This window comes from Gracilinanus agilis, chromosome 3, assembly GCF_016433145.1.
Source record: "Gracilinanus agilis isolate LMUSP501 chromosome 3, AgileGrace, whole genome shotgun sequence".
Classification (NCBI taxonomy): Eukaryota; Metazoa; Chordata; class Mammalia; order Didelphimorphia; family Didelphidae; genus Gracilinanus; species Gracilinanus agilis.
Genome location: NC_058132.1, coordinates 151,615,068 through 151,627,597, shown reverse-complemented (window position 1 = coordinate 151,627,597; position 12,530 = coordinate 151,615,068). Strand labels below are relative to the sequence as shown.

At 38.2% G+C, this 12,530-nt stretch overlaps 1 protein-coding gene across 1 annotated transcript in view; it reads left to right on the top strand.

The window, feature by feature from the left end:
• ACAD8 (acyl-CoA dehydrogenase family member 8) overlaps nt 1-11,583 on the top strand; it is a 28,185-nt gene extending 16,602 nt beyond the window's left edge. The window contains exons 10-11 of the mRNA XM_044668315.1: nt 669-771; nt 10,634-11,583. Coding sequence (XP_044524250.1) covers nt 669-771; nt 10,634-10,686 — 156 coding nt within the window. The 3' untranslated portion in view covers nt 10,687-11,583. The remainder of the gene's footprint in view (nt 1-668; nt 772-10,633) is intronic.
• The last annotated feature ends 947 nt before the right edge of the window (nt 11,584-12,530 follow it).

Below are 12,530 nucleotides of genomic sequence, written 5' to 3'. Positions count from 1 at the left end.
CTCTCACCCAGATCCTTCTGAATGGCCTGTTTGTTAGGGACACACAGACCAAATACTGAACCATTATTTCTTGTTCATGAAAAGTTCAATCCAAAGACAAATGTTCCCTGTGGTTGAAACCAGGCTGTTTTAAATGTGAATCATATATAGATCATAAAATCTCAGCATTGGAATGGATCCCAAAGATCATTTAATCTAGCAGTGATAGCAAACATTTTAGAAATCATGTGCCATGCCCTTCCCCTCAGAGACTATGTGCCATGCCCTGCGCCTCCCCTTACCCCAGACAGGGGAGGAAGGAGCCCTCTCATTACTACTGGGCAGAGGGGTGGGGGGAAGTGAGGAATGTCTTCAGGCCCATGGAAAGGGGGAGGGGAACAGCCCTGCCCTGAGACCCTCTAGCTTTCTAGTAAGGAACTTTGACAGATGATAGGAGGTATGCCCACAGATAGGGCTCTGCATGCCCTCTTTGGCACCAGTACCATAGGTTCACCATCACAGGACTAGGCTCTTTTTATATATTTTTACAAACTAAGGCACAGAGAAATGATACATGAAACATAACCTCTTGTAACACAACAACTAGTTTAAGAGAACAAATAAAGGCATCTCTTCGCTTTTCTGCTTTCATTCGGGTTGTCTGACCCAAGCACCCTTCTGCCCTACAGATATGCAACCAGGCCTTACAGATGCATGGTGGCTATGGCTACTTGAAGGATTATGCAGTTCAACAGTATGTAAGAGACTCTCGGGTCCACCAGATTTTGGAAGGTAACAATAAACGTTGGTTGGGGTTTAGCCACCTCAATCCAAAGTTATGACAGGTACTTGGCAGGGGGTGAAAAAGGTGGAAACCAGGCTTAGATCCCCAGATCACAGAGCTGGGAGCCTCAGAGGCCATCTTGTACTCCCCTCTCCTTTTATAGAAAAGTGAGGCTGGGGAGACATAGTGCCTTGTGCAGGGTCACTGAGTGAACGGAGCATTCACTTAGTGCTGGTGAACATCTGCAGAGAAAAGAAGAGACCTGTTCCCATGTGTCCTTCCCTCCCTCCTCTTCCTCTAACACCGTGTATAATGGTGAAGTTCTCAGGAGAGAACTCTCTTCTCATTCTTCCACCATAATCATAACTTTATGGTTTGTACATTTTGTTTGAATCATCTCATTGACCTTCATGACAGCCCTCTGAAGTAGATAGTAGATGTAGTACCCTTATTTTATATAGCATAAGCTTATAGGGAAGGGGTCAGCAACCTTTTTGGCTGTGAGAGCCATAAACGCCACATTTTTTAAAATGTAATTTCATGAGAGCCCTACAGTGCTCACAGTGCCGCTCCTGTAACAGAGCCTGAAAAAAAAATTGATTTCATGGCTCTTGCAGAAAGAGCCATACGTTGCCGACCCCTGTTATAGGGGGTTAAACAACATGCTACTCTGGAAAAGAAAACCATCTCTGGTGCTTACCACTTAAGTAATCCAGGGCTAATAATAATAATAATAATACCTAGGATTTTACATGGAACTTACTATTAATTAAAATTCTCTAGAGAACTATATCTTAATTTATAATTATTTATTAAATACTAAAAAGCAGATTAGAGAAAAAGAAGGCCTCCAGACACATGTGGCCAACTGCTTTGCTTTCTTTGCCAAGAGCTAGGGCTATGCACACCTTCTTGTTCTGGATTCACAGGAAATAAACCCTCACTTCCTCCTGGTACTCCAATTTATTCTCTTAGTGGCAGCCCTTTCCAAAGCATCTCCAACTGTAGGACTCCAATCTTATTCTAGACAAGAGGCAGATTTTCCAGACATTAGGAAATCATACAGGGCAAAAGTATGTCCACTTTTCTCTACCCCATTATCTTTCCTCTACCCCACTATCTTAAGAGGCTCATTTACAGATAAATAAGAGGCTTTGTCTCTATTCTTATTTAATCAGGGTGGAAAAAGAAGCAAACTTGTAGCTTAAATTTTAAGATTAATCCTTTCTTCCCTTAAAATCCAAAGCTTATCTTATGGTGCCAAAGAAAAGGGTACAGACTACTCATAAATTTTTACACTAAGCTCATGAGATGACAGAGTAGGGTATGAAGTGTCCTCTCTTTCCTACTACTCCCCATAAACAATCAAAAATTACTCCGCAGAATCAATGCTAAAAGCAGCAAAAACAGGCAGGAGTCTAGAGTGAAGCTGAATAGCCAGGGACAACTAGGGAGGAAGGTTTCTGATTTCCTTGGCCTCAGTCCCACCTCTGCAGACCCTGAGGGAAGAAATAGAGAAACCAGCATAGAATCAAAAAGGCAGCACTTGGGGGCAGGACTAGCAATCTCGCCTTCTTTGTGGAGCCAGGTAGTTTGCTTCTTGGAGGATAACACTGGATTCACTTTGGTAGCAGATGTGTCAACTACAGCCATGGCTCCAAAGATCACCCCATGACCCACAACTATGGGTTGAAGGATTGGACACCAGAATCTGGTTGCCAGGCTCTGAAGGCAGGACATCAAGCTTTGCTACCAATCAATAAGGGACTTTGGGGGTCCCAGGAACTTGTACTGGACACCTGCTCTACAGTAGCAATAGGAGAGGAGTGACAAAGATGAGTGTGGTTGCTGAGGGACTGGGACCCAATCATTAATAGTGACTCACAGGAGACTGGAGTCCCTGACTGCTGCTTTAGAGGCAGGTAGATTGTCTGCTTGCAGTTGCAGTGACAGAACTGCTTGTGGGCTCTAGATGGAATACCTGAGATCAATCACAGACTGGGTATTGAGCAGGGGACCTGGGATTACATCCTATTCTGGACTATAAAAAGTGGAATAATTAAATAAGACCCAGGGAAAAAACAAACATATATTTAAAAAAATCCTAAAACCTGAGGTAACATACCCAAGCACCCTAGGAAGCCTAGAATTCCAGCAGAAAGCCAATAATTAAGTGTATTGGGCTGCCACTAAAATGAAAAAAAAATTTTAAATGAGCAAGCAGAGGAGAAAGAACCCAATTATTGATAGCTATTTTGGGGACAGAGAAGACCTCAGCTCAAATTCAGAAGACAATGAAGTAAAAATAGCTATTTCAACAATAGCAGAGAAATACAATTAATGGCTAAAAGTTCAAAAAGAGCTTTTGAAGAGCCTTTAAAAGACGTCAACAACCAAATGAGAGAAGAGGAGGAAAAATTAGAAAAAGAAAAAGAGCAATGCAAGAAAATCAAGAAAATTATGAAAAATCACCTAATTGGAAAGGGAGAGCCAGAAACTCACAGAAGAAAATAATTTATTAAGAACTACAATTGGGAAAAGGGAAACTAATGATTTCCTAAGACAACAAAAAATATTAAAGCAAAATCAAAAGAATGAAATAATAGAAGATAATATGAAACATTTAATCACAAAAACAACTGACTTGGAAAACAGACCAAGGAGAGACAGTATAAGAATAGTTGGACTCCTGGAAAGTTATGATCCAAAAAAGTTTAGATATGCTCCAGGAAATCATCAAAGAAAACTGCACAGAAATAATAGGATCAGAGGGCAAAATAGAAATGGAAAGAATCTACAGATCACCACCTCAAAGAGTCCCAAAGATGAAAATGCATGGGAACATAATTTCTGAGTTCTGTAGCTCCCAGGCTAAGGAGAAAAATACTATAAGTAACAAGAAAAAAGCAATTTAAATACTGTGAAGCTACACTCAGAGTACCACAAGACTTAGCAGCCAAATCATTAAAAGAACACAGGACACAGAACATAATATTTTGTAGAACAAAAGAACTGGGTTTACAATCAAGAAAAACATACCCAGAAAAGCTAGGCACAATTATACCAGATAAAGTATACTTAACGAACCAAAGGAGTTTCAACTTTTCCTGAGGGAAAACCCAGAACTCTGCAGAAAATCTGATCTATAAAGGTCATGATGAAAGACTAACCTTAAGTAACCTCCCCAAAATCAAATTATTTGATTCCTGTAAGGGAAAATGTCATCTGTGCTCCCTGGGAATGGCATTATTGCCTGAGTACTTTGAAGGAACATGTATGGATAGAAGACTCAAGGTCAAGGTGAATGCAAAGGAATGAGTAAATGGTATTAGAGTAGAGTAGAAGATAGGGTGGAACAGCTGTCTCATATGGAGGAACTGAAGGAGAAGGGGAAGAGAAAGTGGAGTGCTCATAGTATTAGAACCCTACTTACAGGAGAGAGATAAAGAGAAAACAACATACACAATTATGTGGGTAAAAATCTTAACATACAGAGAAACAGGAGGGAATGGGGATGGATAAAGGAGGGTCTGGGAATCCCCTTAGAGGACCAAGGGGCTAAGAGAAGGAAGGATGGGTTAGGGAAGGCAAGGGGATAAGAAAAGGGAGGGATACCTAAAGGCAAGTACATATCAAAAGATAGGGAGGTAAGGTAAGGGGATAATGTAGGGATTCTTAGGATAAGATAGGAGAGAGATTTTTAGAATCAAACCCATATCAAGAAGTAGGAGGGCATGGTTGGGGGAATAAAAAAGGGATTTTTGGAAAAGCAGATAGAAAAAGAATTGAAAGGGTCAAGGGAGGGACCTTAGGAAAGGTAGACCAATTTGGAAGTAGGAGGGCTAGGAGAAAGCATAGGGGAGGGTTTTGGGGAAGGATATATGAATTGTAGAGGTACTAGTCATAGGAAATTGAATATCTGAGGAGGGATATGAAAAAAGAAAGGAAGAGGGGGACAAACAGTGAGGAGGAACAGAATGGATAGAAATACACAGCTAGTAACTATGACATTGAGTGTGAATGATATGAATTCATCCATCAGATAAAAATGGATAGTAGAATGAATCAAAAACCAGAAGCAGATAATGTGTGTTTACAAGAAACACACTGAAAATAAGAGACACACATAGAGCGAAGGTGAGGGCTGGAGCAGAATATACTATGCCTCATGTATGATCCAAAGAAGGCAAGGGTAGCAGCATGATCATTTGACAGAGTTGGGGTACTAAAATGGATATAATGAGAAAGGATGAACAGGGTAACTATTATATTGGAGGGTACCATGGATAATGAAGCATTATCAATATTAGTCCTGTGTATACCAAATGTTATAGCATCCACATTTTTAAAGGAAAAATGAATTTAATTCCAAATAGAAATAGATAATAAAATAATAATAATGGGGGACTATAATTTTCTCCTTCAAAGTACTAAATAAATCTAAACAAAAAATAAATAAGAAGTTAAGAAAATGAATAGATTCTTAGAACGCCTTTTCAGCAGTACATGGCATCTTTATAAAAATTGACCAATATCAGGGCACAAAAACAATATGGTTAAATTAAATGTAGAAAAGCAGAAATATTACATGCATCCTTTTCAGACCATAATGCAATAAATGCAATAAAAATTGTATATAATAAAGGACCACGGAAACAAAAAGTAAAAACCAGCTGGTGACTAAATAATCTTAAAGAGCGAGTGGATGAAAGGGTAAATTATTGAAACAATAAATAATAACATTAAAAAGAATAATGATAATGAGAGAATAATGTATCCCAAATTTTATGGTATATAGCAAAAACAGTAATTAGAGGAAAATGTACACCTCTAAATGCATATATTAATAAAATAGAGAAAGAAAAGATCAACAAACTAGGAATACAATTTTAAAAACTAGAAAAAGAGCAAAATAAAAATCCCTGACTAAACACCAAATTAGAAATCTTAAAAACTAAAGGCAAGATCAACAAAATTGAATGTAAGAAAACCATTGAATTAATAAATAAGTCGAAGAGTTAGTTTTATGAAAAAATCAGCAGAACTGATAAATTGGTTAAGAGAGAGAAGAAAATCAAATCACTAGTATTGAAAATGGAAAGGGCAAATTTATTCCATCAATGAAGATGAAATTAAAGCAAGTATGAGGAATTATAATTTTTTTTATTTGTTCTTTTATATACATTTTAACACTATGGAGTAGCTTAGTATTGGATACTCTATAACAGAGTGCATTATCTCCTACCCTATTGTTTTCTCTGAAGCTTCCTGAGTGCTAGACATGCATTGGGCCCTCATAGACCTGCTTGAGGCTAGCAGTAGGTCTAAGCCTTAGCATACATATAATCCAAACATGGATTCTGGTAGGACCAGAGTGGTTTGGAGAGGGGGCAGCTAGTTGCTCAGTGGATTGAGAACCAGGCCCAGAGACAGGAAGTCCTGGGTTCAAATCTGGCCTTCCTAGTTGTACAATTAAACAAGTCACTTAACCCCCATTGTCTAGTCCTTACTGCTCTTCTGCCTTGGAACCAATACACAGTATTGGTTCCAAAGCAGAAGGTAAGGGTTTAAAAGAAAAAAAAAGTGATTTGGAGAGCATAAATATTCTGCAAAAGTCTAACTCTAACACTCATCATACTATGGAGGTAATCCTACATTCCTGAGAGGTTGTAGCATTGGACTAAAAGTTCCACTGGGTATGACCAAGATGGAAAGACTTGGTTTTAGAAAAAGTATGGTCTTGGCAACAGATTGTTTTTGCTGCCTAAAGATCAATCTAGCTAAATATGGTCCTGGTAATTAATGTATGTTATCTGAGAACCAGACTAGTTAAGTTGGTTAATTTAAATGTTTATAGGAATATGAAGAAATAGGCCTAATAGTACAATGCCAGAGCAGTTGTGAATTGATTTTTAGAAAATAAGATGGATATATAAATCAAGAGCAGTAAAACTGTCCTTGCTTACCAACCTAGGGATCCCATTACTAGGATTATGCTCTAAGGAAGTGATGGGCAAACTATTCCCTGTGGGCCAGATCCAGGCCATAGTTTTCCCATCATGTAGCCTCCACATCCAGATGTAGTGATTAGGGAATTGCTTAAGGCAGTGATGGGCAAACTATGGCCTGGATCTGGCCCACGGGGAAGAGTTTGCCCATCACTGCTCTAAGGGCATTATTGAGAGGTGTGTAATTATGATGTTGTACCCTGGGACTACATTCCCCAGAATTTCTTTAGTATTTCCCAGAATTCCTTTCCTCTCCCCCCCATGTTGAGTCCTCATGTTTTGTTTATAAGTTGGCTGTAATCCTGCCTTTTCACTCTCTTTTCTCATGTCTATGGCTGGGTTAGCTCCCTCTTCACTCTAGCTTTTTATTTTCCTTTACTTCAAGTTATTATTAATACATTTTATTAAATGTAAAACTTGGAGATATTGTATATTAATGTTTAAGCTTACAAGGGTAAAAAGCTACATAATTATGAAGATATTTATGGAAGCTGTAAGAGGGGAAAAAGGGGTTTTATGGGTTCATTATATTAAAAGGTGGGCGCCAGAGGATTGAACTATTATCAATCCTCAATTAAGAATAATCTCAAGTCAAAACTGACTTATGGAAGTTTATTTATTTATAATTAGGAAGGTTGAAGGTAGGGAAATTGAGAGAGAGAAACTCTGGCCTGGACCAGAGGTCCAGACCAGGTAAGAATTTAGAGGCCCAAGCAAAGGAGCACAGAGGTTAATTAAACAAGCCTCCTAGCCACAAGGCCTACAATTAGAGAGGCAAGAGAGGTCTCCTTGAGGGTAGAGCCTCCAGAAACACCAAGGGAGGAGAAAGGAAGTCAGCCTAACTTACCCACGTGACAATTCAGAGGGAAGCCATCTGAGGTCTCACCAGAGATCCTTCTACACTAAGTTCAAAAGCACCAACTGCTCCAGAGGAAGTTACCATCATATTTAAAAGATAGCATCTTTCGTCACTTCCTGCATCCACCTTCAATTTCAAGTGCACAAATGGCAGCTTCAACACTGTTTTGGACTGCCCAAAGGGCACTCCCTTGTTCTTGATTTGTTACTTATTGTCACATGTGTAGTGCAAAGATGTAAACAACCCCGTAACTGATCTTCCCCTCCCCACTAAGTTGGGTGGGGTGACATTATGTAATGACAAAATAACTGGAAACAACACAAATGCAATGATGGAGGGAAATGACTAAATAGATTATAGTATTTGAATGTAATGGATTGTAGTATTTCATTAGAAATGTTAAATATTGGGAATATGAAGAAAATAATAGAACTATATGAAGAGATAAAAAGAGAAGAAAAAAGAATAAGAAAAATACTATGACTACATTAGAAAAAACAACCACAAAATCAAGAGAAAAAAGTATCAAAGTAAAACAAATCCAAAGGGAATTCAAAAGCAGAGGGTGCTTTTATTAGCACACATATATACTACACATTTTTCTTGAAACCCTTACCTTCTGTCTTGGAATCACTGCTATGTGTTGGTTCCAAGGCAGAAGAGTGGTAAAGGCTAGGTAATGGGGGTTAAGTGACTTGCCCAGGGTCACACAGCTGGGAAGTATCTGAGGCCAAATTTTAACCTAGGACCTTCCACTTCTAGGCCTAGCTCTCAATCCTTTGAACCACCCAGCTGCCCCTACATATTTTAAAATAAATTGAAAACTTTTAAGTTTGTGATTTTGCACACAATTTTTTTTTGCATTTGTTTATTTAAATGCTTTTATTGTTGTCCATGGTTACTAAGTTTTTAGTAAAATAATTTTTAATTGTTTACACTACTATATACCAGGTACTATACTAAGTACTTTATAAATATTATTGATCAAACAAACATTTATTTTTTATTTTTATTTTTAAAATATTTTAAAAGATGTTTAAAATATGTTATTTTTAAATATTTATTATATATTTGCTTTATATATTTATATATTACGTATATAAATATTAAATAATATATATTAACTATTTATTTATTAAAGTATTTTTCCATGGTTACATGATTCATGTCCTCTCCCTCCCCCCTTCCTGGAGCTGACAAGCAATTCCACTGGGTTATACATGTATTATCTTCCAGAACCTATTTCCATATTTATTCATTTTTGTAATAGAGTGATCTTTTAAAGCCCAAACCCCCAATCATATCCCCATATAACCAAGTAATAAATCATATCTTTTTCTTTTGCATTTCTACTCCCACAGTTCTTTCTCTCATTGTGGATAGTGTTCTTTCTCATAACTCCCTCGGTGTTGTTCTTGATCATTGCATTGCTATTAGTAGTAGCAAAGTCAGTTACATTTAATCATTCCACAGTGTATCAGTCTCTATGTACAATGTTCTCCTGGTTCTGCTCATTTCACTACACATCAGTTAATAGAGGTCTTTCCAGTTCATATAAAAATCAAGCAGTTCATCATTTCTTACAGCACAATAGTATTCCATCACCATTATATACCACAATTTGTTTAGCCAGTCCCCAATTGAAGGACACTCCCTCATTTTTTCAAATTTTTTGCCACCACGAAAAGTACAGATATAAATATTTTTGAACAAACAGGATCATCTCCATTTTTGAAAATCTTATTGGGGCACAAACCCAGCAGTGGTATGGCTGTATCAAAGGGCATGCAATCTTTTAAAGCCCTTTGGGCATAATTCCAAATTGTCTTCCAGAATGATTGGACCACCAGCAGTGTATTAGTGTCCCAATTTCGCCACATCCCTTTCAACATGTGCTGTAAGAAATGATTATTTTCCTTTACTGTCATATTGGCCAATCTGCTCAGTGTGAGGGGGTACCTCAGTGATGTTTTGATTTGCATTTCTCTAATCAGGAGGGATTTAGAACATTTTTTCATGTGATTATTGATGATTTTGATTTCTTCATCTGAAAACTGTCTATTCATATCTCTTGACCATTTGTCAATTGGGGAATAGTTTATTTTCTTGTACATTTAACTTAGTTCCTTGTATATTTGAGAAATTAGACCTTTTCCAGAGAATTTTGTTATAAAATTTTTTCTCCAATTTCAAACAAACATGTAGTAAGGGCCTTCTCCTATAGGCCAAGCTCAGCTAAGCTCTGGAAATAGAAAAAGAGGCAAAACAACCCCTGCTCTCAAGGAGCTTATCATCTAAAGGGAGAGACAACATGCAAGCAAACACATAACAAGCAAGCTGTATATATTACAAATGTATATAGCTTAATAAATAGGAGATAGTTCAATAGGAGAAGATAAGTAGGAGATAATAAACGGAGGGAATTGAGTGGTTAGAGAAGGTTTCCTGTAGAAGATGGGACTTGAGTTGAGACTTAAAGGAAGCCTTGAAGATCAGTAGTCAGGGCCCTGGAGGGAAAGTATTCCAGGCATGGGGGACAGCCAGAGAAAATGCCTGGAGCCTAGAGATGTGGTGTTTTGTTTGTGGAACAGCTAGAAGGCCTGTGCCACAGAAGCAGAGTTTGTGTTAGGGAGTTAAGGAACAGGAAGCCTAGAAAGGTGCAAGGTCAGGGACTAGGCGGCAAAGGCCTTTGAATGCCAAATAGAACATTTTGTATTTGCCCCTGAAGGTACTAGAGAGCCATGGGAGCTTAGCATGATTGGACTTGCAATTTAGGAAAATTACTTTAGTGGCTGAATGCATCTCCCCTCATTTGATGTAGCCCTAAGAGAATCTAGAGCAAAGTCATAAAGGGATTTCAGTCTCCCCATTAGAATATAAGCTTCTTGAGGATTAGGGCTATTTCATTCTTTGTGTTTGCCTCCTGCCTAACACATAATAAGCCTCTAGGAAACAGATGCTGATTACTCAATGCTAAGTCATCTCTTCCTTCGCCCTCCACAGGTAGTGATGAAGTCATGAGGATGCTTATCTCTAGGAACTTGCTTCAGGAATAGCACCTAAAGCAGTGTTTTCAGGCCCAGTTCCTGCTTGTGCCTCCTCCTGTCCAGTATTAATGCTAAATTCCAGAGGAAATCCTTCAGCCAGAGGCTGGACCCACCCAGGGCAAGACCCTGGGTTCCATTAAGCCCCAGCCCTACAAAACCACCTTTGCAGATGGGATTATAACAATGTGTCCTGAGGAGATGAAGAGGAACGGAGCTGGCAGCCTGGATCAGAAAATTCAAAGGAGGAAATTGTTTTGTGATGCCAGGATACTTTTTGTCAATTATTGAAGACTACCGGTGGCATGGTTTAGAACTCATTCCACAGCCAAGGCACTTTGCTGGTACCACATTGCCTTAAGCTACCTACATGTGACCCATATAAGAGGCATTTGAATAACAATGATGAGACATCCTACCAAAATCTGTGGAATGCAACCAAAGCAGTACTCGGGGAAATTCATATCCTTGAGTGCATATATTAACAAATTAGAGAGGGCAGAGATCAATTAATTGGGCATACAAATCAAAAAACTGTAAAGTGAACAAATTACAAATTTCCAGATAAAAACCAAATTAGAGATCATATAAGAGGCATTTTAACCATCCACCTTTCTATAGCACTTTAAGATTTACAAAGTGCTTACTGAAAAATCATCTAGGAGGTAGGGAGTGCAGGTATTTTCCCCATTTTATGGATAAGAAAACTAAAGCTCAGAGTACAGTGACTTATCCAAGGTTCCACAAGCTAAGCAGGACTAGGATTTACAGCCAGTTCTGCTAACTCTAAGTCTGGGTACTCTTTTCACCATATACCTCTAGATTCCTTTTCCAGAAACCTGGATACTTTCATTATGTGCTTTAGCTAAATAAAGCAAACCTCTGGGGAAGATGGAACTGAGGGGAGAATCCTGCTGTTTTTAAAATAAATTTGTACCTCAGCCAAAACTACCCAAAGAACCCCCTCCACCTCAAAGAAAAAAAATTGCTGTGTCCCAAAACAGTCATTGAATTATATGATGCTATATCTGTAACAGGGCAGCTAGGTGACTCAGTGGATTGAGGGCCAGGCCTAGAGATGGGAGATCATGAGTTCAAATGTGCTCTCACATACCTTCTAGCTGTGTGACCCTGAGCAAGTCACCTAATCTCTGTTTGCCTTAATCTTAAGAAGGAAATGGGAAAACACTCCAGTATCTTTGCCAAAAAAGACCCATATGGAATCACAAAGACTTGGACATGACTGAATCATTTAACAAAGACAACAATAAATCTGAAACAAATCTGAACATTTATTTTGGTCAAGGTCAAATGAATCTTTGAGAAATCTTGCTCCTGACCTGGGGGTATGTCTACTTTATGCTTTTTTTCATAGATCAGGTAAAACTGATTTGTTGAAATGTTGTTATGTCGATATATTTGTTTTTCTTATATTAATAAAATCATACAGATGAGAATGGATTTGGGGTTCTTTGAGCCCCTTTTCCTAATTCATTCAATATTGGATATTTTTTCATATTGGGAAAGAATTTTGGCTTTTTAAAATAATACACCATGATAAACAAAATTAGCCTTCATTCACACATTAGCTTGTAATGATCAATTTAAGGATATGTTGAGTGCTTCTTGAGTGTATTAGTTGTGCCTAAAGTCACTGGTGGAAAATGTCTGTTCTATCAGAGAATCTTGGAATTGGAGGTACTCTCTGGTCATCTCCTGTCCTCGGACTTAATGAGGCTCACAGCATGCCCAAGTACATGGTGAGCCAGATTAAAATGAAATATATGTGTAACAATATAAAAATATAACAAACATAGACAGTATTACATTTTAAAACCAAGGCACTATGCAAGCCC